This window comes from Arachis duranensis, chromosome 3 (genome assembly GCF_000817695.3).
Source record: "Arachis duranensis cultivar V14167 chromosome 3, aradu.V14167.gnm2.J7QH, whole genome shotgun sequence".
Classification (NCBI taxonomy): domain Eukaryota; kingdom Viridiplantae; phylum Streptophyta; class Magnoliopsida; order Fabales; family Fabaceae; genus Arachis; species Arachis duranensis.
In genome coordinates, this window is record NC_029774.3 from 19,397,492 (window position 1) to 19,422,644 (window position 25,153).

The 25,153-nt window shown below is 40.9% G+C and overlaps 3 protein-coding genes across 3 annotated transcripts; all 3 read left to right on the plus strand.

Moving 5' to 3' along the window:
* The first annotated feature begins 5,792 nt into the window (after nt 1-5,792).
* LOC107477852 (uncharacterized) lies at nt 5,793-10,961 on the plus strand. Its single transcript, XM_016097931.1, has 2 exons — nt 5,793-6,812; nt 6,933-10,961. The coding sequence occupies exons 1-2, from the start codon at nt 5,793-5,795 to the stop codon at nt 10,959-10,961; spliced, it is 5,049 nt and encodes a 1,682-aa protein (XP_015953417.1).
* A 5,946-nt stretch (nt 10,962-16,907) lies between these two features.
* Nucleotides 16,908-19,888, plus strand: LOC107477834 (uncharacterized). The gene is made up of 4 exons (XM_016097909.3): nt 16,908-17,262; nt 17,847-18,055; nt 18,414-18,521; nt 18,874-19,888. The coding sequence occupies exons 1-4, from the start codon at nt 16,971-16,973 to the stop codon at nt 19,600-19,602; spliced, it is 1,338 nt and encodes a 445-aa protein (XP_015953395.1). The 5' UTR covers nt 16,908-16,970; the 3' UTR covers nt 19,603-19,888.
* A 1,117-nt stretch (nt 19,889-21,005) lies between these two features.
* LOC107477836 (G-type lectin S-receptor-like serine/threonine-protein kinase At2g19130) lies at nt 21,006-23,689 on the plus strand. The gene has a single exon (XM_016097911.3). The coding sequence runs from the start codon at nt 21,090-21,092 to the stop codon at nt 23,565-23,567; it is 2,478 nt and encodes an 825-aa protein (XP_015953397.1). The 5' UTR covers nt 21,006-21,089; the 3' UTR covers nt 23,568-23,689.
* The last annotated feature ends 1,464 nt before the right edge of the window (nt 23,690-25,153 follow it).

Here is a 25,153-nt window from a genome sequence, read left to right on the forward strand (position 1 = left end):
CAATCAAGTAAGAATAGAATTTCATAATCATATTTTACTCATTTTGGTATAAAAGAGTCACAAAAAGAAAAAGAAAAAGAAGAAAGGGAGAGAAGTGAGGAACCAAAGAAAAACACAGAATGTTAGAAAATTGATTTAGAATTTTTAAAAGCAATGAAGTATCAGAATAGCAACTTAAAACCTAATTCTTATTAACTACAGTCATGTATTTTTTTTCTCAATTTCAATTATAATTTTTATTTCACTTTATTTTGTTATGAACTAAAATTATTGACTAAAATATTTATATAACTTATTATATGAATTGATATGTGATGAAATGATGTTATTTAATTATTTAAGTTATGATTTATATGTATTTATAATTGATTTTAATACTTTCAGATGTATGTTGATTTACAGTTTACTTGAAAAAGAAATTGTAGACGAAACTACTCATTATAAATACCATAAAATGGACGAAAACTAGATATAAACAAATGCGATTTATATGGTTAATTATACAAGTTCTAAAAAAATATAGTCCTTTATTCACATAAGTTGTATCTAAGAGATTAGTACATTTATACGAGTTTAAGGAAGTTTTTAATCTTGAGAAAAACTAGAAGCTACATTAGAAAGAAAACTTGATCAATTTGAATTTACACACAAATAAACTACTGAAAGCATTAAATCCAACATATTTAGGTCTATAATGTAGTGAAATCAAACGTTCTAGCAATTATGGTTTATTACATGCAAAAAGTTTTTCAAATGCTCTTGTTATTGTTTTATATTTTATTGTATTTTACAACTACTAAAATTTATCAATCAAAATAATAATGAAAAAAACAATTTTAATATTTGATAATTTCTCGTGAGAATAATATTTTACTGATCATTTTTATAATTTAAAACGGCTAATACACTTATTATTTAGTATTATATTTACAACACGTCATCTAATTAACAAGCTAAACCCTTTCAATGTAGTTGTTCTCTCACCTAATACAAGTGTAATACAAAAACTACCTTAAAAGAAAATAAATAATACAATTATAAGCAAAAGTCATTTGTCTTTTATATTCATTTTTAGGAATAAAGAGATGGAGAGAAAAGATTATTTTTCAATAGATCTTCAATGCTCTCTCGCTATAGAAAAACGAATAAACCTTAAAAGTAATACAAAGAATTAACGAATTGAAATAAGGTGCTGCAAATTTTTTTTTAAGCTTTCTTCTAACTCCTTATTATTCTCTTCTATAACTTTTCTATCTTAACAGAGATTTTAAGATTGTAATCTATATATGAAATTTTATCATTATATCTTAGTTCAAAATACATTTTTATAAATCTAAGAATAATTCGTATCCATTAGATGATATTTTTAAACTACTTTTAAAATAAAGATAGGTTTTAAACTGAAGTTTTTAAGTTTTTAAACTTCTTCATGTTCGTATGTATATATTGTGTGTCTTTATACATTATAGATTTTTCTGCAGACTGATCTAATAGTAATATTTAACATTAAAAATAGCTATAAAAAAATATCAGTTTTTAAATTAAGGAGTATCTAATATGAATTTGCATAAAAGGATCGGTAAAATATAAAAAAAAATTATATTGGTGAAATATTCGATATGAATTATTATTTTATTTTGAAAAGACTTGAGAAAAAAATATATAAAGTTCTTAAGTTAGTAAAGAATCAATTTAAAAGTTAATTTTTTTTAAATAAAAATAATTATGGTGTAATGCAATGTAATAAACGTGTATCAAGTATTTGCATTGCTATAGGTGTAAGTCAAAATGTAGGCTACGTTTTGTTTTTATCACATTTTCAATTTTTTGTCATTATGAAACCCAACCAATACGCATGTTGCATTTTTTACCTGTTGCCATTTTAAAAATTTTTTGTCTTTGTTTTTAGCTCAAAACAGGTTGCGTTTATGAAAATGGGCTTTATTATTTTTTTGTTTGAAACAATAAAATGCAAGTTGCGTTTTAAGTGGGTTAGAAAATATTTTCAAAAGCTGCAAAACGCACTTTGCGTTTTGTATGAAAAAGAATATTTTAATCAAGAGCCTTACCTATAAATACGAAGCTCAATTCAATTGAAGTTGTATCTCACTTAGAGTCGCTTCTATTCTCATTCCTTTTTCTTTCATATATCACATACTTGTGAGTTTTTTTGGCAATTAGTTATGTCAAAAAAGTCGGGTTAGGTGAGGTTGAGGTTATGGAAGGTATTGCAAATTTGTGAGTGTATTATAACGGTGAGATTATAGCAAATACACACAAAGAAATTTTGTTTGTGAATGTCCGTTTTCATTTTTTATTCCATACACTATGAGTTTTGTAGAGTTGCAAAATGGTCTTTGTGAGAACATACAAAGTCACATTTCGAAAAATGTAAGCAATATTTTGTACAGAAACCCTGTACAAATATTTGGTGGGTTGATACAGTTTCAAATAATGTTCATCACTGACGATGCAAGTATGCAGCATATGTTCTATATTTATCAACAAACCCAGTCTCACATGCCCCTGATAGAGTTGTACGTTGAGTTCAAACAGCTACGGGGATGGATGCGGTTGGCGAGGAGGTCAATGTTGATGAGCTCAGTGATATAGATTGGGAAGAAGATAACAACGACAGTGAAGAGGAGTTTGAAGCCAACTATGAAGTCGATGACACAAACGAGGACAGAGACCTGACAGAAAATCCGGCGGTGCAAAATAAAGCGGATGCAATTGTAAGCCAGCAAGCCCTTGGTGTTCCGTCTTTTATGCAGACTCTGGATCTCGAAGCCATGCATGTCCCGAAATTTCCTGAGTATGCGAATATGGGTATGTTATGGTTTTTAATTAAAGTTACCACTACCATTTATTTTATTTGCCTTGTCTGAATATCGGTGGTTTGCATGTCATAAGCGAAGGCAATGTTGCGGCTGAAGATGGTGAGTTTAGTGTCAGAATAGAATTTGATTCTAGAGAGTCGGTGATATCTGCAATCAAAAGTTACACTATCTCTAGAGGAGTTGATTACACTGTGTATGAGTATGAGCCGTAGACATTCTATGTGAAATGCAAGGGTTATGGTGCAGGGTGCGATTGGCTTATAAGAGCTGGCATGATTTGAAAGAAAGGTTGTTGGGAGATCAAGAGATACAATGGCAAATACACGTGCACTATGGGGATGATTTCACAAGATCATGCCAAGTTGGACTCAGATACAATTGCAGATGCTATTAGGTCGTTGGTTGAAGTTGACCCATCGATAAAGGTGAAGTTTATTATTGTAGAAGTTCAGTCTAGGTTCAACTACACTGTAAGTTACTGCAAGGCTTGGTTGGCAAAGAAGAAATCTGTCACAAAAGTTTTTGGTGATTGGAAAGTTTCTTACCAGATTCTGCCAGTATGGTTGAAAGCAATGACTGCGAAGATGCCAAGGTCTCGTGTTCAAATAAAAACGCACCCCGTTTTACCGTGAGAGTGAGAATACTCAAGGTGTAAGAGTTTTCCATCGCGTTTTTTGCAGTTTCTATCCGTGTATTATAGCATTCAGACACTACAAGTCATTGGTGCCGGTTGATGGCACACACCTGTACGAAAAATATAAAGATGCACTTCTAGTTGCGTTTGCACAAGATAGGAACTAAAACATTGTGCCTATTGTATTTTCGATAGTCAAAAGTGAGACGGCAGACACGTGGGAGTTTTTCCTAACCAATTTGTGGAGATATGTTGTTACCGTTGATGGTGTGGGCATTATTTCTGACTGCCATAACTCCATCGACGCAGCAATAGCTCGCAGTAACAGTGCATGGTCACCACCAAAAGCGTGGCACATGTTCTGCATCAGGCACATTGGGTCCAACTTCTTAAGGAGGTTCAAGACTCCGTATTTGCATAAACTCGTGGTTAACATAGGTATTTGAATTTGCTGTTATGGTCTTATTCATAGTAATTTTGTGGCATCTGCTTATGATTACATGGTTTGTTCAACATGCTATTCTAGGACGGAACAGGAGTACAAAAACTACCAAAGGCTTAAAGAAAAGGGTGAGACATATACTCAATGGTGCGATGAGATCGGTGTTCAGAGATGGGCGTTGGCATTTGACGGGGGTCATTGTTGGGAACATATGACGACAAACTTGATAGAGTGCACAAATTCTGTCCTGAAGGGTGCACGCAACCTTTCTGTGACTGCCATTGTTAGGCATATTTTCTATCAACTAAACAAATTGTTTACTCGTAATAGAATGAGTGGAAAATAGGCGCCAGAAACGGCATACACTCCCACGCCCAAACAAAAAGTAGAATGAGTGACTCATCCATCTCTTTACAGTTGTATCGTTATGCACGACACAACAATCTGTATAGATGTGCCAGACTGGCTACCCTCAAACTGTATAGTGGAATCTGGTGAAAATCTCGAAGTAGAGGCAAAAAACTTCGAGTTCAATGAAGTAGTAGACTTATCTGGAAACACAACAGTTCCAATCATGCAGAAAATATGAGCCCGAACGTACGGCGTAATGGACTCCTGCGTGACACAGGTTCGGTGTCTCTACACCGCCAGACCCATGCAAGATTTACTTTACTCAAGATGTGATAGTGCAGAATGGGCTCCCAACCAAAACAAGCGAAGCAGTTCTCCACCAAAAACTGGTGACTGCTATCCATTCTAACCATGACAGACTCCCCATTAATCGGGAGGCCGAGTATATGTGTCACGTCTTTCAGCGTCACAGTCACTTCGCCGACTAGAAGGTAAAACGTGTGGGTTTTCGATCTCCATTGTTCCACCAAGAAACTTAGAAGTGCAGAATGACCTTTTATTTCGCCTACTCACAAAACGTGTTGAAATCCAATAACTACTAGTGCCGCTACAACTATATCGTTAAACGTCTCTGGTAGATCAAATTTTTTGAACAACAAATTCCTAATCGTCTGCAAAAAAAAAATAACAATTAATAATAATAATTCCTTAAAAGCTAGCAACAACAATAAACATATTTCTTAATAATAACAGTTAATAATAATAATAATAATAATAATAATAATAATAATAGTTTCTAACAAACAGTATTATAAAAAAATATTATTGTTATAAAAAAGATTATTATTACACAAATTTAATAATATACTAATTATAACATTAACTATCATAAAAATTATTTATATAATACTTGTTACGGCCTGGCCCAGGCCACTCTCGGGTCGACCCGACCCACTGATGACCTGACCCGAGCGGTCGGGAACGTTCAGCTCACCACGCGACCTGGACACGCGTCCCTGACAGCTTTCCCCTACAGCTGTAAGGAAGCTTCGAGGAAGGTGGGCCTGTCTTGATAGGGCCCACCCCTGACACGGTATAAATGGGGAAGAACCTGTCCTTCCCCCAAGGTACGTCACCTTTTCCACCTATCATTTTCCCCGCCTGCACACTAACTGACTAGAGCGTCGGAGTGTCTTTGCAGGTGGCACCCCCTCTTTCCTTTCACAACGAGAGCTCGGCTACACGGCGAATCCGAACCCAATACAACCGCGATTAAGGCGTTCTCACCCCCTCAAATAACCACCCGACCTGTCCGGCAACCGACCCCCAAACATTGGCGCCGTCTGTGGGGATTTCCTTAATGGACGTTGTGCCGGGTCCCGGAGACCAAGGCCGAGGAGCCGGAGCGGAAGGGGCGGCCTCTGTCGCCTCACTAAGAGGACGGCGAAGGTCCCCCCGACAACACACTGAACAGCACACGAGGACGCGACCCTTCGGGGGAACGGGCGGCGACAGCGCCATAATAATGCAGGAGCTACGTCACAGGGTCCAGAACCTGGAGCGACAACTGGCCGACCAGGAGCGTGACGGACGAACCACCGATCCCAGCTACACCCCATCCCCCGAAAGCCAAGAGAGAGACTCCCGCCGAAGCCGTCTGCGACGCGCCTCCGCATCCGGAACGGAAGCGGAGAGCACCCGTGAAGAGTCCCCGATCCCGAGAAGACGAAATGACACGATCATCTACTCCCGAGGCAGGGAAACGCGCCGCACGGCACGAGATCGCCAAGATGGGGAAGGGAGGTCTGAGAGGACACGACAACCCGTGATAATGGGCGCCACCCCATTCCACCGGTCCATCCTCGAAGTCCGGTTGGCGAAGCACTTTGACAAACCAATGGACATGAGGTATGATGGAACTCAAGACCCTCTAGAACACCTCACGGCCTTCGAATCAAGGATGAATCTAGAGGGAGTAGGGAACGAGGTGAGGTACCGAGCCTTCCCGGTAACCCTAGCGGGACCCGCGATCAGATGGTTTAACGGCCACCCGCAAGGATCCATCTACGGGTTTTCGGACATCAGTCGTGCATTCCTGGCCCAGTTTACAACACGAATAGCAAAGGCAAAGCACCCGATCAACCTTTTGGGGATAACCCAGAGACAGGGAGAGCCGACCAGAAAGTACCTGGATCGGTTCAACGACGAATGCTTTGAAATCGACGGCCTAACCGATTTGGTGGCCAGCCTTTGCCTGATGAACGGCCTCCTCAACGAGAACTTTCGAAAACACCTTACCACGAAACCAGTTTGGACGATGCACGAGATCCAGACAGTAGCCAAAGAGTATATAAACGACGAGGAAGTCGGCCGAGTCGTGGCTGCCAATAAACGGCAGTCCGGCTACAACCAACCTCGGCAACAGGGTAACAGAGAAAGGCTGAAGGAACAAACCAGGGAAGAGGCGCCAAGCAAGGCACCGAGGCCGTTCCCCCGGGTCGGGAAATTCACCAACTACACCCCACTCACTCTTCCCATCATGGAAGTTTATCAGCAAATAGCCGAGAAAGGAATCCTGCCGAAGCCCTGACCACTCAAGGACTGCACGGGAGGAAACAAGAACCTCTATTGTGACTACCACAAAGGCTACGGTCACCAAACACAGGACTGCTTTGACCTGAAGGATGCACTAGAACAAGCGATAAGGGAAGATAAGCTAGCAGCATTCTCCCATCTTATCAGGGTGCCGAGGAGGCGTTATCGCGACCAAGACGAAGAAGGCAAAACCAGTTCGGCAAAGTGGCGACAAGAGCCAGAAGACAGAGACCACGGCCTCACTGTGATAAACGTCGTGACGGCCAAAAACGCCACGCCAAGATCCCGATCGGCGCACAAGAAAGATGCTAAGGTCTTGGCGGTCTCCTCCTCGTTGGTACGAAACTCTAAGAAGCCTTCATCCATTTCTTTCGGCCCGGAAGACCAATGGTTCGACGATGCCCCGGAAAACCCACCCATGGTCATCACGGCCAGAGTGGGAACCGGTCTCGTCAAACGCATCCTTGTCGATACAGGGGCTGACTCGAACATCATGTTCCGCAACGTATTTGACACACTGGGACTAAAGGACGCTGATCTGATGACTCACCAGCACGAGGTCATTGGATTGGGCGACCACTTCATCAAACCAGATGGAGTAATATCCCTGCCGATCTCAATGGGACAGACTCAAGGCCGAAGATCGGCGATGGCCGAGTTCGTGATCCTCCGAGATTCCACCGCCTATAATATCATCTTGGGAAGGAAGACGATTAACGATGTTGAAGCGATAATCAACATGAAGCTGCTAGTCATGAAGTTTGTTACCGATGACGGATCTATAGGGTCCATAAGAGGAGACCTTGAGACGGCAGTCACTTGCAACAATGCCAGTCTCTCCCTAAGAAAGAAATCCAAAGAGGCGTTCGGCGTGTTCCTAGCCGACCTGGATGCCAGAGTAGACGACAAACCCAGACTGGAACCAGAAGGGGACCTGGAAAAATTCATGATCGGCGACACGGAGGAAAAATTCACGTTCATCAACAAGAACCTCCCGCATGAGTTGAAGGAGCCCTTGGTCGAAATGATAAGGGCCAATAGGGATTTGTTCGCCTGGACACCGGCCGACGTGCCGGGCATAGACCCAAAAATTATGTCGCACCTTCTGGCCGTCAAGTCGGAAGCACGCCCGGTTGCCCAACGGAGGAGAAAGATGTCGACGGAGAGGACAGAGGAGGTGGCCAGGCAGACGGCCAGCCTCCTAGAAGCAGGTTTTATACGAGAAGTAGACTACTCGACGTGGCTCTCGAACGTAGTTCTAGTGAAAAAGCACAACGGCAAGTGGAGAATGTGCGTAGACTACTCTGACCTTAACAAAGCATGCCCTAAGGATTGTTTCCCCCTCCCTAACATAGACCCACTCGTCGATGCTGCGGCGGGCTACCGTTATCTAAGCTTCATGGACGCCTACTCCGGTTACAACCAGATACCGATGCACCGTCCAGACGAAGACAAGACGGCGTTCATAACGCCGGGGGGAACCTTCTGCTATAAGGTGATGCCATTCGGGCTAAAAAATGCAGAGGCAACATACCAAAGGCTGATGAACAGGATATTCCACGACCTCATAGGCAAGACAGTTGAAGTCTATGTGGACGACATCCTCGCGAAAACAACGCGACCCGACGACCTCCTGAATGATCTGGCAAATGTATTCGCGTCTCTCCGACAACACGGCATGAGGCTGAATCCCCTCAAATGCGCCTTCGCCATGGAAGCTGGAAAGTTCCTGGGATTCATGATAACTCAGAGAGGGGTAGAAGCCAACCCGGAGAAATGCCAAGCGATACTCCAGATGAAGAGCCCAGGTTGTATCAAGGACGTCCAAAGGTTGGCAGGGCGGCTGACCTCATTATCCCGGTTTCTCGGAGCATCGGCAACAAAGGCCTTACCGTTCTTTAACCTCATGAAGAAAGGGATAGCGTTCGAGTGGACACCTGCATGCGAGGAAGCCTTTCGGCACTTTAAGGAAATCCTGGCGGCACCCCCGGTTCTCGGGAAGCCAAAGGACGGGGAGCCATTATACCTGTACCTCGCCATAACAGGAGAAGCCCTGGCCGCAGTTCTGGTGCGAGAAGAAGGGAGGGCTCAACAACCAGTCTATTTCGTAAGTAGAGCCCTACAAGGGGCAGAATTAAGGTACAGCAAACTGGAAAAGCTAGCCCTAGCACTCTTGACCTCCTCGTGGAGGTTAAAGCAATACTTCCAAGGTCACCAGGTTATCGTAAGAACGGACCAGGGAATCCGGCAAGTTCTTCAAAAGCCCGACTTGGCGGGAAGGATGATGACTTGGTCCATTGAACTTTCCCAATACGACATACGATACAAGCCCCGGCAAGCCATCAAGGCGCAGGCGATGGCAGATTTTCTAGTAGAAGTAACGAGGGATCCGACTGAAGAAACGAGCACACGGTGGAAGCTCCACGTGGATGGAGCCTCCAACCAGACGTCTGGGGGCGCCGGGATCATCCTGGAAAGCCCGGTTGGAGTCGTATACGAGCAGTCGATCAGGTTCGAATTCCCCATTTTGAACAACCAGGCAGAATACGAAGCCCTTATAGGGGGCTTAACCCTAGCAGCGGAAGTCGGAGCAACAAGGCTGGAAATATGCAGCGATTCCCAGGTCATCACCTCCCAGTTAAACGGGAGCTATCAAGCCAAAGACTCGTTATTACAAAAGTACTTGAAAAAAGTCAAGAACTTAAGCAAAAAATTTGAGGAGGTCACGGTCCACCACGTGCCAAGAGAAAGGAACACACGGGCAGACCTCCTATCAAAATTGGCCAGCACTAAACCGGGAGAAGGCAACCGGTCTCTCATCCAAGGTATGACGAGGGAGCCGGCAGTCACCTTGCATTTGTCAAGGCTGGGCTCTTCATGGCTAGACCCCATCACCAGCTTCCTAGAAAATGGCAAACTCCCTGACGATGAAAAGGACGCCATGAAACTAAGAAGGGAAGCGGCTAAATATGCAGTCATTCAAGGGCAGCTATTCAAGAAAGGGTTCAACCAGCCCCTACTGAAGTGCTTACACCCCGACCAAACGGACTACGTCCTCAGGGAAGTCCATGAAGGCTGCTGCGGACACCACATAGGAGGCAAAGCCCTAGCAAGAAAATTAATTCGAGCTGGATACTATTGGCCGTCAATGATGGCAGACTCCAAGGAGTTCGTCAAAAAATGTGTCAAGTGTCAAGAGAACGCCAATTTCCACAGGGCGCCAGCCTCCGAGTTAAGTCTGTTAACGTCCTCCCGACTATTCTCGCAATGGGGAGTCGATCTCTTGGGGCCCTTCCCAGTCGGTCCCGGGCAAGTCAAGTACCTCATAGTCGCCATTGACTACTACACCAAATGGATAGAGGCCGAGCCGCTGGCCAGCATATCCTCATCCAATTGCAGGAAATTCATGTGGAGGCAGGTGATAACGCGATTCGGGATTCCAGAAGTTGTCATCTCGGACAACGGCACACAGTTTATCGACAAGAAGTTCACGGAATTCCTCACCGGCCTGGGCATAAGACAGAAGTTCTCCTCGGTAGAGCACCCCCAAACAAACGGACAAGTAGAGTCCGCGAACAAGATTATCCTGCTAGGGCTCAAGAAGCGATTGGATAATAAAAAGGGTGCTTGGGCCGACGAGCTAGCCTCAGTTCTCTGGTCTTACCGAACAACTGAACAGTCTGCCACCAAGGAAACTCCTTTCCGACTAACCTACGGATTAGACGCGGTAATACCCGTGGAAATTGGGGAACCGAGCCCCCGACTACTTTTGAAAGGAGTGGAGGAAGCCGTGGAGAAGGACCTAATAGATGAAGCCAGAGAAATGACCCATTTGACGGAGACAGTGCTAAAACAAAGAATGGCCTTACGCTACAATACCAAAATGCTCAAGAGGGAATTCGAGCCGAACGATCTCGTCCTAAGGCGTAACGACATCGGCCCACCGACCCCAGGAGCAGGCAAGCTGGCGGCAAACTGGGAAGGCCCCTATAGAATCAAAAAAGTGATGGGTAAAGGCGCTTTCAAGTTAGAAAGGCTCTATGGCAAGGAAGTCCCAAGAACGTGGAACGCGGACAACTTGAGAAGATTCTACTCCTAGCGCATGAGGCGACATGCCGACCAATCGAGCTAAGTAGTTAATTCGCGAATTTGTACTAGTTATGCCCTATAGGCCTTTTATGCGATTACCGAATAAGATATACTTGTGAAAATTCTCTCTCTTTTGTTTGTTCACCTTTTCTAGACAACCCGCTCCACAAGCGAATTCATTGCAACTCGACAACGACACGCGGCCCCGGGACTGATCACCCCGGGAGCCCGTCAACTGCCGCAATAGCAAATGGATACACTAAAAAGCCACGACCCGTTAATATAAACGACAGCTATAAACCAATAACGGTTAATAGAAACGAAAACACAACCAGGCGAATAAGAAAGTATTAACTACGGTAAAGCGGGCAAACGACCAAAAAAGTCAATTGTTCACAACAGCAAAAACGAAACGGCTAAACCAAAAAGTTTTACATAGAAAAAGAGGATCCATTTCTTAGGAACGTCAACAATTTTGCCGTCTTTGATCACCTTGAAGACGCCAATCGCCGACGTGTCGAAATCGGGGGCAACAATTTTGACCTGAGCTTTAAGGGTCTCCTCGGTCGCCAGGATCGCACCCTTCCCCTGCTTGACGACGTCTTTATACTTTGTTTTCAACGTTGCCAGTTCAGCCTTCACAACTTGCTTCTCCTTCTCAATCTCGGCCACCCGTTTTTGTGCCGCGCCGACCTGACTCTCTAAAGCCATTTTGCGCTCGACAAGACGTGAAACCGTGGCGTCCAACTCTTCCAACTTCTTCTCCGGTAATAACCTTCTTCTCGGCAGCAGCAGCTTTCTCCTCGGTGGCGTCAAGCTTCTCTTTAGATTGGGTCAGCTGCTCCCGGAGAGTCTCAACTTCACTTTTAAGCTCATTATTAGCCTTCCCAGCAGATTCCAACCTCCTACGAAGGGATTCCATCCCAGACAGTTCGAACTCGGCTTTCCGAGCTATCACTGCGCCGCGCAAGAGGGTACGATACATCCACCTCGCCTGCCCGGCGAGGGACGACTCATGAAAATGCTCTTCAGTACCAGGAATCAACTGGGAATCTATAAAGTTCCCAGCATCAAAATTCCTCTCCATGACAGTAAGAACCCCCTCAGGACTGGACGACGTCTTCCTTTTCCTTTTGAAGCTAGGGACCTCTTCCACCTCGTCATCGGCATCAGGGTTACACGTCGAACCCCCAGTGCCAATAACCTCGCGGAAGGGGGAGACGTGAACCGCCTTGTCACCTTCGATCGAGGCACCTTGAGCTGAGGTGCCGGTCTCGTCGACCTCAACCCCTTGCTCGGAAGCGGCCTTGTCCTCGGGGGGAGTAGCAGATTTCTCAGCAGCAGATTTCTCATTACCTCCCTCGTCGTCACTTGCACAAAGGAAGGTTTGGAACAAGTTAGGGAGACCCGTTATCTCGGCAGACATCCCCACTGTAAAAAAAAAAAAGAGAAGTCGGTTAGTCACAATGAGTTATTAAGAAAAGCAAGAAACTAAGAGACAAAGCAAGCAAAAGTTCCTCACAAATATAGTTTCGACCGGCCTCCCGGTCACCATAAGGAGGTGATGATTCACTTGATTCCTCCCAAAGACCGCCAACAACACATGACAATCCTCCTATCCACCGCAGACATGCCCTTATAGGACACTTTAACAAAGGCGTTGGACCCGGCCCCGAAGCTCCAATAGGTCGGGATAAGGCGGGCCCCTTCTAATGACAACCAAAAGGGATGACGACCTTTGACCGGACGGACCTTGAAATATTTATCTTTAAATCCATAGTAGGAGTCCTCAAACAGACCAAAAATCCTCCGACCTTGGGCAGACCGGAAGGACATGAACCCCTTCTTATGTTTCCCTTCCTTCGAAGGGTTTGTGAGATTGAAAAAGAAAAGAAAAACATCTACAGAGACCGGCAGCTCGAGATATTCACAAACCATCTCGAAACAGCGGATTGAAGCCCAGCTGTTCGGATGCAACTGCGACGGCGCCACGGAAATCCGACCTAGAAGCGCCATTTGGAAGGCGGAAAATGGAATACGGACTCCCACTTGTGTAAACATGGATTTGTAGAACCAAATCCAGTCGGCAACTCGGGGGGCGTGGAAATTAAGCTCGTACAAGCGCTCATGAGGAGCCGGGACGAAGACGTCGTAATTAGCCTCCTCATCTGTCCCTCCGCATAGGTACTCATTTTGACGGAACTCGGTGAGCTCCTCCTCGCCCATTTGGTTGGGAGAGTCCTTTAAATCGGAAACAACCCAGGCGTAGGGGTCATACGCCGCGGGAGAAGGGGAAGCCTGGGAGGCGGTGCGAGCCATACCTACATGGGGGGACCATCCAGTCAGTCTAAGAGGTCGGGTGCTCGGAACGAATACAGAAGTTACCCCCACACTACTCCCTAAGGTTAAACACGATCAAAAACGTAAAGGGTCCAAACAAAACCTACCCTGGAATGGCACCCCTCCCCTAACACGCCTAACCAGCATCGAAAGGCCACATAACAACAAAAACCAAGCAAATACAAGCAACAAGCATGCAAGAACGAAGCAAAAAAGAGAAGAATTCAAGAAATACCTGAATTGGTTGTAAAAGCAAAGAAGGATGAGGGGAGGATGCACGAGGGTGCTACAACGATGCCCTGAAACTTTAGGGAGAGGATGGCAGGAAGATAGAAGAAACAGGAGTGTGCAGAGAGTGTAAAAGAGGAAGAAACAAAATTGACTGTTTAAAACTGCCTCCCAGGAAGCGCGAAAAACCTGGGGGCATAAGAGTCTTTGCAAACGGGGTTTTTCACCCCATTATGAGCATTCAATGCTCAGTGCAAGGAACGAGGCGACGAAACGGTTGTTTGGGCAACCAAAAGACACGCGCATAGGGGGTATGTCCCTCCCACGAGCGGCCGACCTGACGAGGATGAATGTAACATAAAGTGACACGCCATTGATAGCTCCCGCGACTACCACTGGTGCGTGGGGGCACTGTTATGGCCTGGTCCAGGCCACTCTCGGGTCGACCCGACCCACTGATGACCCGACCCGAGCGGTCGGGCACGTTCAGCTCACCACGCGACCTGGACACGCGTCCCTGACAGCTCTCCCCTACAGCTGTAAGGAAGCTTCAAGGAAGGTGGGCCTGTCCTGATAGGGCCCACCCCTGACACGGTATAAATGGGGAAGAACCTGCCCTTCCCCCAAGGTATGTCACCTTTTTCACCTATCATTTTCCCCGCCTGCACACTAACTGACTAGAGCGTCGGAGTGTCTTTGCAGGTGGCACCCCCTCTTTCCTTTCACAACGAGAGCTCGGCTACACGGCGAATCCGAACCCAATACAACCGCGATTGAGGCGTTCTCACCCCCTCAAATAACCACCCGACCTGTCCGGCAACCGACCCCCAAACATTACTTTTCATGTTTTTATTAATATATTAACAATAGTAAATTATTATTATTATTATTATTGTTATATTATTATAAAAAGTATTATTAAAAATTAACAATATATTAATCATAATAATAATTTTTTGGAGACTTAATTATAATAATAATTATTCAAGTATAACGAAAACAACAACAAAAAATAATAAAGTCAACAATAAAATTATCAGTTAAAATATAAATAAATAAAGTAAAAAAATATATATTTATTCATCATATAAAAAAAACACTTTTTATTGAGAATGATCCAGATATTTAATATTGTGTTCATCAGGTAAGGTAAAATTATGAATCATTTTTTCTTCCTCTCTCATTAAAACCCTAAACCTTAACTGTATTCTTCTTCCTCCCACACTTACCCCATTCACCCCTCAACGCACAACCTGATAGGAATAAAACACAATCCCTACTTGCAAGAATTAGAGGAGCAACAATATCCACTCACAACAAGTATTAACACCAGCACAATAATACCCAATAGCAGCGAAAAAATCACATAAACCAGAAATTAGAAACAAGCTAACACACCAAGATTTTTAACGTGGAAAACCTCCTCAATGAGAGAAATAAAACACACGAGTCACCAAGACTAGGATATAACTTCACTATGATGAAAAATAGGGTACAAAAGAGTCACAAATTACTACACAAAATGTGCATACAACAAGCCAAACAACCCAAGTTTCAAAGCTTTCAAAACAAGAACAAGAAGATGAAAATACCAGAAAAATAGAGATACTGTGAGTGACCAATATCTCCAGCTACAGACATGGAATCGAAGATCCGAACGGTGAAATTAAAGAACCAGATGTGTAAAACATACTGTTCAAATTTGAGCTTGATCCAACGGTTAACGAATCTGTAGCAACCAATTTATAGAGACAGCTTTGTATAGGTGCGAAAATAACTTTCTCTCTTCTCTTCTCTCTAGTGTTTGGTTTTCTCCTTGCAATTGACACTTCTCTCACTCAACCCCCACTTCAACTATTGATGGGTTTGGATACTAGCATTTGGACTTTTTTTTCAGATAGGAAGGGAGCCCAAAAAATCCAACACAACCCTCATGCAATGTTTCACTGTAACACACCCTCACTGTACAAGTGAAACTGTTGTTTCTTCTTAGCTTGCGTTTTGCATTTAAAGACTGACTTCATTATTCTCCTCAACATGTGTCGTCCATGCAGCGAGGGATCCTGTCAATCACAACCTGCGTTTGGAGGAATTCTAAGCTGATTAAAATGTTAGTCATGCCTGCATGCAGGGGACAAGGGATACATTTTGAGACGTGGAGATCCCTGCTTGTCAATGCAATCTGTGTTTTGCAGCTGTTTGCATGTTTTTATTTTTTTTGTTTCACACAATACATTATCTGTATTTTGCACGTGACTGAACATGGCAAATCCACGTATGTGGATAACACATTATGTACCAATATGCTTAAATATCACTATTTTTTATCCATTAATAAATTAGTCTTTGCAATTTAAATCACTTTGTAGATTTTAAAAATTAAAAAAAAATAATATTAAAAGTTTTTATGTTGATGAGAAGTGAATTTAAATTACTTCATAAATTAAAAAAAGAATTTAAATGAAAAAATTATAAAGTATTTAAATAAAAACATTAATCTTCATTAAAATTTATAACTTTTATAATAAGTGAGTTCCAAAATTTTGATTTTAAGGAGAATTAGATTCTTCAATTTTTTATTTAACCAAAATTTTCACTGCTTTAAAAAAAGTTATCCAAGAAATATATACTTAGTGGTAATACTAAAAAGAAATGTAATATAGCTTTTTGTTTTTGCTTTTGTTTTTAGACACCATTTAGATAAAGATATTAAAATTTTTTTTTGTTTAAAGATGTTTACATGTGTTATAATATTATTGGATATTTTTATTAAATCATTTAATAATTTATTTTTTAATAAATCAGAACAAAAAATTAATTTATTATAGTAATAATAATAAACCCAATTATCTGCATTATAATTATTAGACTCGATTTAATTCGATCGATTTACACAATTTAAACCGAATTATGTTTAAATTTTTTGATAAAAAGATAAATATATCTCTGATTTTTGTTTTAAAAAAATTTATGATCCGGTAGGTTATGTAAATTGGTCAATTCTACCGGATCTAATAACAATTGGGTTTATTGTTATTATTATTATTATAAAAAATCGATTTTATTCTACTTTATTAAAAAATTAAAAAATAACTAATTCATTAATACGTCCAATAATGATACGACATATAAGTGTCTTTATAAAAAAAATTTTCAACCAACAAATAAAATTAGGATAGGATATAACTATTAGATGACAGTTTAATCAAATCTATTAAAATATTTAACAATATTTAACTATTAATTTTACATGAAATTAACTCAACATTATACTCTCCCTTAATATAATTTTGATTTCTCATTAGAAGACTAGGGCGCCAAAATCAAATAGTTCCCGCCAAAAAAGCCAAGCATTAAAAAGTAGAACCAAAGGCGAAGATAAATAAAACGCAAAACTGTTGGTTTTGCATCCCCACCACCACCACCACCTTCTCCTTGGGCCATTTCTGCAATGGATGAAGCTCTAATATCGGTGGACCGTTGGGTGAAAGGAAGCCAGGCGTACTTCCTGACCCACCTCCACGCCGATCACACCAAAGGCCTCTCTTCCACGTGGTCCCACGCTCCTCTCTACTGCTCCTCTTTCACCGCTGACCTCATTCCCTTAAAGTTCTCCGACTTCGACCTCTCTCTCCTCCACGTCTTCGAAATCGGCACCTGGCAAACCCTCAACCTCATCTCCCGTTCCTCCGGCGCTCCCACCGCCGTCGAATTCATCGCAATCGATGCCTGTCACTGTCCCGGTAACCATATCTTTTCCCGTCTCGCTTCTTTCGCTGTTGCACTCTAACTGTTTGATTTATGTTCTGAGTGAGATCGAACTCTTCCGTTTCTTTTCTATTATTAGAGTAGTTAAGCTCATGTCAGAGAATCTGCATTTTAGTTGTTAGCTATGAAACATTTTGTATAAATTCACAGATAAGTGAAAGAAACAACGACTTTCACATTCTTAATTTTACTTTGTAACACCTGTTTTACTGTTTGGAATTTGACACGTGAACATAATTTGTGGATCTTTAAGTTGGTGAAATTGGTTGGGTGCAAAATTTTGTCTAGGGTTATGTTTATGGGGTAGGATTAGGAACTCTCTATGGATGAGTTTGATGTGTAGATTTACACATGGAGCTCTTCCATGAAAATCCCTATTCCATTTTTACTTCTGAACCAACTATACCCTAGCTGTGAAATTTTCAACGTGGAACATGGAAGGGAACAGAAAATCAGGGCAGCGGACTAGAATTTGTATCGAATGGACCCTTTGTGAAGACTGTTTTAATTCTCGTGTTTGAGGATAATGTATGGGTTTGGTTTGGTTGTTTGTGTTAAGGTTCGGTTATGTTGCTGTTTCGTGGCGAGTTTGGGTGCATGCTGTACACGGGGGATTTTCGATGGGAGGTGGGTTGTGAGAGGGCTGCGAAGGCAAAGGAGATGCTTGCGGGTGCTATCAAGGATGATAAGGTGGATGTGGTTTACCTTGACAACACGTACTGTAATCCTATCTATGATTTTCCAAATCGCCAAGTTGCAGCTCAGCAGGTATGGCAAACTCCACTTCCATGCATAACAATTGAAAATGATAACTAAAATGATATTTGCTGAACACAAACAAAAAAATGAAGAGAATTGGAACCAATGAATGATATAAGAGATACTTCAGAAAACCGAAATGGATTAAATGGATGAACATGTTACATATTCTTGGTTATATATGTATACATTTTGGTATCGGTTATTTCAGTGGTCGGAAATAATGTGAAAATGATGTTCAGGATTAACATAGGTCAGACAAGTGTTGCTCATAATAGATTTCAGTGAAATTCATGCATAGTTGCATACTCTCAAGTTTTTATTGCTGCTCAATATATCTTGGTTGTTATTTGATTTCTTATTTCAGATTATTGATATCATTGCTTCTCATCCTGACCATGATGTTATTATTGGGATTAACACTCTGGGAAAAGAAGATCTTTTGGTTCAAATTTCAGAGGCGCTTAAGATTAAGGTCTCTTCCTCACAGTCATTCTTAGAGCAAGTTTCAATCAATGATTTTACTCGTGTTAGTGCAGTTAGTGTGGCTCTTTCATACACATGGAAGTTGCCGATTTGTGCAGCATTTTATGATTTGTTACAATATGATGTCTCTTGCACCCTTGCTCTGAATATTTATCTACATGTCTACAACCAAAGCATATATGTTAGCAACATGCTTGCTTCTGTTTTTGTTGTATCTATGCATTATCAATTTATTATGCTTATCTCATACAAAGTTTTTGCAGTTTTTGGTTGCTACAGTTTGGAGTTAGCATTCTATTTTAGTTTCCTCTTGATTGGTTTGGCTTCATTTTCAATTGCAGATTTGGGTGTGGCCAGAGCGAATGTGGACTATGGATCTTCTTGGTTTCTATGATAACTTTACAATCAACACAAGTATTACTAGAGTGAGAGCTGTTCCTCAGTATAGCTTTAATGTTGAAACTTTAGAGGAACTGAACAGAATTAAGTGCCCAACCATAGGTATTATGCCATCAGGTCTTCCATGGGTAAAGAAATCCCCTCCAAAGACCAAGTCTATTTCACGTGCACATTTGACAGCTCGTTGTAAGAAAGCAGAATGGAGTGAAGACGACGATGAGTACGAGCCAATGGGGGATATAGGACCTCCCGAGAAGCTTCACAAGTACATATTTACTGTTCCATACTCTGATCATTCAAATTTTGCAGAGATAATGGATTTTGTGAAGCTTATCAGGCCAAAAAACCTGAAGGGCATTGTGTCTTCTTCATCGTGTTATATTGAACCTATGTACTACCTCCGTCTACTTTGTCAAGGCAACCGTCCTTCAGAAGTGTTGAATAGCAAGCTTAAAAGGAAAGCTAGAGCTACAGTAGCTGGGAGCAACAAAAAACCATCAGGTTCTTATAATGCTGAGTTGGTGAGAAAGAGAAGCATGACTTTGAAGGCCAGGCTTAAGCGAATTCGTTTGAGCAAGCATAGTATACTGAGAAAAGTGCGCAAGGGTGCGAAAATTCCGGATATAAGTGCTGATCTAAAGACTGACAGTGATGGAAATCAAGTGGAATAGACGACAAAGGAAACTGGATATGCATGGTCAGTGCCACAGCTGAAGTTAACGGTGCAAGGTATGGTCAACATGCTCCTTAACACAGCTTGGTAAATTTTCGTTGTACATTTTGAAAGGTCTGTCAATAGCAAGTTTATTCATCAGTATACGGTTCTCGATGAATCTGTACACTCCTTTTGGATGTAGCCTTATTCTCTCTAGATGCACAAGAAATTGTGGTAAAAATGTTAAGATGAGGTTGTCAATTGATTTAATGGACAATGTTATATATAATTTTGAGGTGCTACTGCCTACTGCTACACAAACTGAAATCACGCATAATTATGAATGAAATATTTGTTAAATAAAACCTGAATACTGAAAACTATTTAAGCGCAACCCTCCTATAAATCTTATCTCTGTCAAGCCGAGTCTTTAGTTTAAGAAATCTGATGAACGCAAAACTATTCTTTAGAAGAGTTGTAAATAGTTCTAAATACTAAATAGTTCTAATCCCCATGTTTTTGTTATGCGTTAGCTTTTACTGTTAATTTGAACTCTTTTTGTGTTCTATTTAATCCTATTTTTTAATTAATAATAAAGTAAAAATTGTTTAAATCATGTACTTATTTTGAAGTGGAGTTTTGATTTGATCAACCTTGAAAAACAAAAATGGTATTTGTTGTGATAAGAAAAGTGGATGCCCATTCATAAATTGGATGGCTGAACTTTCGTATATTAAAGGATTCATTTTTTAAGATATTTAAAATTAATGAAAGTTGAAAACGAAGACTTGTTACTTATATAAATAGGAGAAGTCACTTGAAATAACATAACAATGATAATAAAATTATTATTTTTTTCTTTTTTATACTGTTCCTTTTTTTTCTTTTACAAATAAATTGATACATTATTTATAAATATATATAAATTATCTCTATTATATTAAAATAATTATATCAATAAAATTTTACAACGGTATTGACCACAAGTTGTGGTTGTCATGCTTTGTTGTAAGCAATAAATTAAACCATTAACAATAATAATAATAATAATAATAATAAATCCAGTGTGCACTGTGCTGTGCAGGACTCCACGGTTTCGGTGACGGTCAAAGCACGCTGCCTTATCATGATTGTTTTTATGAGAATTTTATTATATTATTTTTAATATTCAAAAAAAAAAAATCTTGTAATTATGTAATTTCTTCGTTTTTTTACTTTCCTTTCAACCTTAACAAAATTTTATCAGGAACTGTCTCATGTAACAGAAAAATGCATAACATCTTTTTCATCATGAACGTAATTTAAATATTTAATCAATATGTCCACTAGTCCACACATGAACTCCGCGAGAAATTGAATACCCAGCCAGAAGTGTTGACTTAATGACCAGAGAATGTTCAATTTTCCACACTCGGGACATAATACAAGTCATTGCTCTGACCCATTCAACTCTTCATAGTTCAAACCCTCTAACCATAATAATCTGAAATTAGCGTCTTCTCCATGGTAACTTGTGACATGCCATATTGTTTCAACAACATGATGGAGCCATGCTTCTTGCTTTCTCTTTTCATCATCATATGCTTCTCTTTTCACCCTTACAATTCCCATGCAGCTTTGATTTCAATCACTGCAAACCAATCTCTCAGTGGTGATCAAACACTTGTCTCCAAAGATGAAAAATTTGAATTGGGTTTCTTCAAATCAGGTAACACCTCTAACTACTACATAGGAATGTGGTACAAAAAAAGAGTCTCACAAAGAACCTATGTTTGGGTAGCAAATAGAGATAACCCAGTTTCTGATAAAAATTCTGCAAAGTTGACAATATCTAAGGGTAATTTAGTACTCTTGGATCAGTCTCAAAATCAAGTTTGGTCAACAAATTTGAATTCTCCAAACTTAGATTCTATAGTAGCTGTGCTTCTAGATAATGGGAATCTTATACTGAGTGATAGGCCTAATCCATCAGAATCAAATTCTCTATGGCAAAGTTTTGATCATCCAACAGATACATTCCTTCCTGGAGCCAAACTTAAGCTTGACAAAAAAACTGGTAAACCTCAGTACCTAACTTCTTGGAAGAACACTCAAGATCCTGGAACAGGATTGTTCTCTTTGGAACTAGACCCTAAAGAAAGCAAAGCTTACTTGATCCTTTGGAACAAAACTGAAGAATATTGGACTAGTGGACCTTGGAATGGTCAAATTTTCAGCGGGGTGCCTGAAATGAGGTTGAATTATATCTACAATTTCTCCTTCCATGATGAACCTGATGAGGCTTACTTCACTTACACGGTATATAACTCTTCGATTCTTTCGCGGTTTGTGATGGATGTCTCTGGGCAGATCAAGCAGCTTTCATGGCTGGACAGTACACAGAATTGGAACTTGTTTTGGTCTGAGCCAAGAACGCAGTGTGAGGTTTACTCGTTCTGTGGCGTGTATGGGAGTTGTACTGAGAACTCTATGCCATTCTGCAGTTGCTTGACTGGTTATGAGCCAGGTAATCCATCTGACTGGTACCTAGAGGATTACTCAAGTGGATGCAAGAGAAGAACAAAGTTCCAATGCGAGACGGCGAATCCTAATGGTGGTGCAAAGGACAGGTTTATGGCATTTCCAAACATGGCATTGCCTTCACCTGCACAACATGTAAGTGCTGGGGATGCAGAGGAATGCGCTTCAACTTGCTTAGAGGACTGTTCTTGCACAGCATATGCATATGGTAATAAAGGTTGTGTAATTTGGAATGGTGACCTCTTGAATTTGCAGCAGCTTTCTCAAGATGATAGTAATGGAGAAACCATGTTTCTCAAGCTTGCAGCATCTGAATTTGATGATCCTAAGAGCAGCAAGAGGAGAACCATTGGTGCTGTTGCAGGTGCTGTTGGTGGCATGGTGATTGTCCTAGCACTTACTCTATTTGCCTTGGTGAGGAGAAGGAGACAAGTTCAATCAGGAACGTTGGTTGAAGGCTCATTGAAGACATTTGGATACAGAGATTTGCAAATTGCTACAATGAATTTCTCGGATAAATTGGGAGGAGGAAGTTTTGGTTCTGTCTTCAAGGGGACACTGCCAGATTCAAGTGTCATAGCAGTGAAGATGCTCGAAAACATTAGCCAAAGTGAGAAACAGTTCCGGACAGAAGTGAGCACAATTGGGATAGTCCAGCATATCAATCTGGTTAGGCTCCGTGGATTCTGTTCCGAAGGTACTAGAAAACTTCTAGTCTATGATTACATGCCAAATGGCTCCTTGGATTCAAACTTGTTTCATGAGAAGGGATTCAAGTCCAAGGTGTTGGAATGGAAAGAAAGGTACCAAATTGCTCTTGGGACAGCTAGAGGACTGGCTTATCTCCATGAGAAGTGTAGAGACTGCATCATACATTGCGATGTGAAGCCGGAAAACATTCTTTTAGATGCTGATTTTTGTCCAAAAGTGGCACATTTTGGCCTTGCAAAGCTGGTTGGAAGGGAAGTTGGCCAGGTCCTAACAACCATGAGAGGAACAAGGGGATACCTCGCGCCAGAATGGAATTCTGGGGTGCCTGTAACTGCCAAAGCCGATGTCTATAGCTATGGAATGATGCTGTTCGAGTTTGTGTCCGGTAAGAGGAACTCAGATCCCCCAGAAGATGGACAAGTTAGGTTCTTCCCTGCATGGGCTGCAAAAACAGCAAGCGAAGGCGGCAATGTGCTTAGCCTTTTGGATCCAAAGTTGAAGGGAAATGCTAACATCGAAGAGGTCATTCGAGTCATCAAAATCGCTTCTTGGTGTGTCCAAGACGATGAGACTCATAGGCCATCCATGAGTCAGGTAGTTCACATCCTAGATGGTGTGTTGGATGTGGCTTTTCCTCCTGTGCCAATATTCCTACAAGCCTTTCTTGAGAACCAAGAAACTACGGTTTTCTTCATTGAATCAGGCTCTAATCAGAGTTCACATATGAAAAGCTCCACAACCTCCTCTTAGGCCAAGGGAAATGCTATGAAACATGAACTTTTCAGTTGTAATATGAATATGAATGTAAACTTTGCCATTGGAATGAATGTTATATCATATATGAATGCCTGTGAATCTCTGATATTTTGTAATCTCTTTACCATGTATCAATATTTTCTCAATTTTCTTGCCGAAAAATTACTCTCTTCCCTCTCACATAACTTAACTACTATTGGTATCAAAGAACTAAAACAAACATAAGTTGCACCCTGGTCATGGAAAATAGTTTGAAAAGTTTGGTTGGATTTAGCTATTGGAATCGAAGAATTAAATGCAACAGCATTTAAAACACCATCAGACTACGAAAGAATACCAAGTCAAGAAAAAGTTAAGTCATAAGTATTTAATTTTAAATGTATATTTAGAGAAACATTCACTTGCTCATGAGTCATGTGCTAGGAAAATTTATCAGTGGAATAGAATCTAAATCAGCTGATACAATATAATTCACATATCAACTCATTAAGAATCATTTTGAACTTGATATAAGCATAAAGCTCATTTTTCACTTGCTCTAAGATTGTTTCCACTTGTCTATTTTGCAGGTACTTGCATCAAGAAAATTTCTAGCATTCTTGAAAATTTAAAATCTTAGTTATTGCACCTTTCGTGCATTCTTAACTCTATTATACTTTTAACTGTTGTGTTTTATGTTAGTTGCATTAAATTAAAGTTATTATATAATAACATTTTTTTGCACGAAAAAAACCATAATTATTATAATGAAATAATGAATTCTACAAATAAAATACAAAAATATATATATTCATTTAAGTATCAATTTAACATATATTTTTTTAGTAATTTTCAAACAAAGAGTTTTTTTCAAATATTAAACTTTTATTATTATATAAATTTATATAGTTTTGTTAGATAAACAATATGGCTACTAAAGACATAAACAATGGGTTGCACTCCAGACCCACTAAAACAAAAAACATTTTACTCCATTTATCCGTCACAACCTAGCCTCTCACCTTCTATCTTTCTCTCCTATTACCGCAACCGCTTTGCTCCTCTATTTCTGTCACGTCGTCATCAACACACCTCACCGCCGCCACTCCACTGTCTGATTCTTCTCCCATATGTCGCACTGTGCTCCCTACAACTGATGTCGCCGCTGCACCTTCTTCTCCTATATGTCGTGCCGCCCCTATTCTCCTTGCAAGTGACGCTGCCGCTGCACGACTTCTTCTCCCCTCCGTGACGTCGCACAGTCGCCAAGTCAGAGACCTTGTTCCGCCACTGCTCCAACGTTGCACCTCTCTCCTTGCTTTCATGGCCGTTGCATCGTGTTTTCGCCATTTTCCATCGCGTACTGCTTTGCTTCGTTAAATGGTATGACCTAAATAAACATCTACATCTTAGTAAAAAGAATCATCTCCATACATAATAAAATAAACATCTTGCGAAGTATGTGCATGCAGAATCAAATAAATTAAGTAAAATACTAATGATATACCCAAATATGCATCTACTTTAGAATGAAAAGAACTATTCGCATATATAATAAATAAACATTTGACTTAGTTAATAAGAAACAAGTAACAATATAG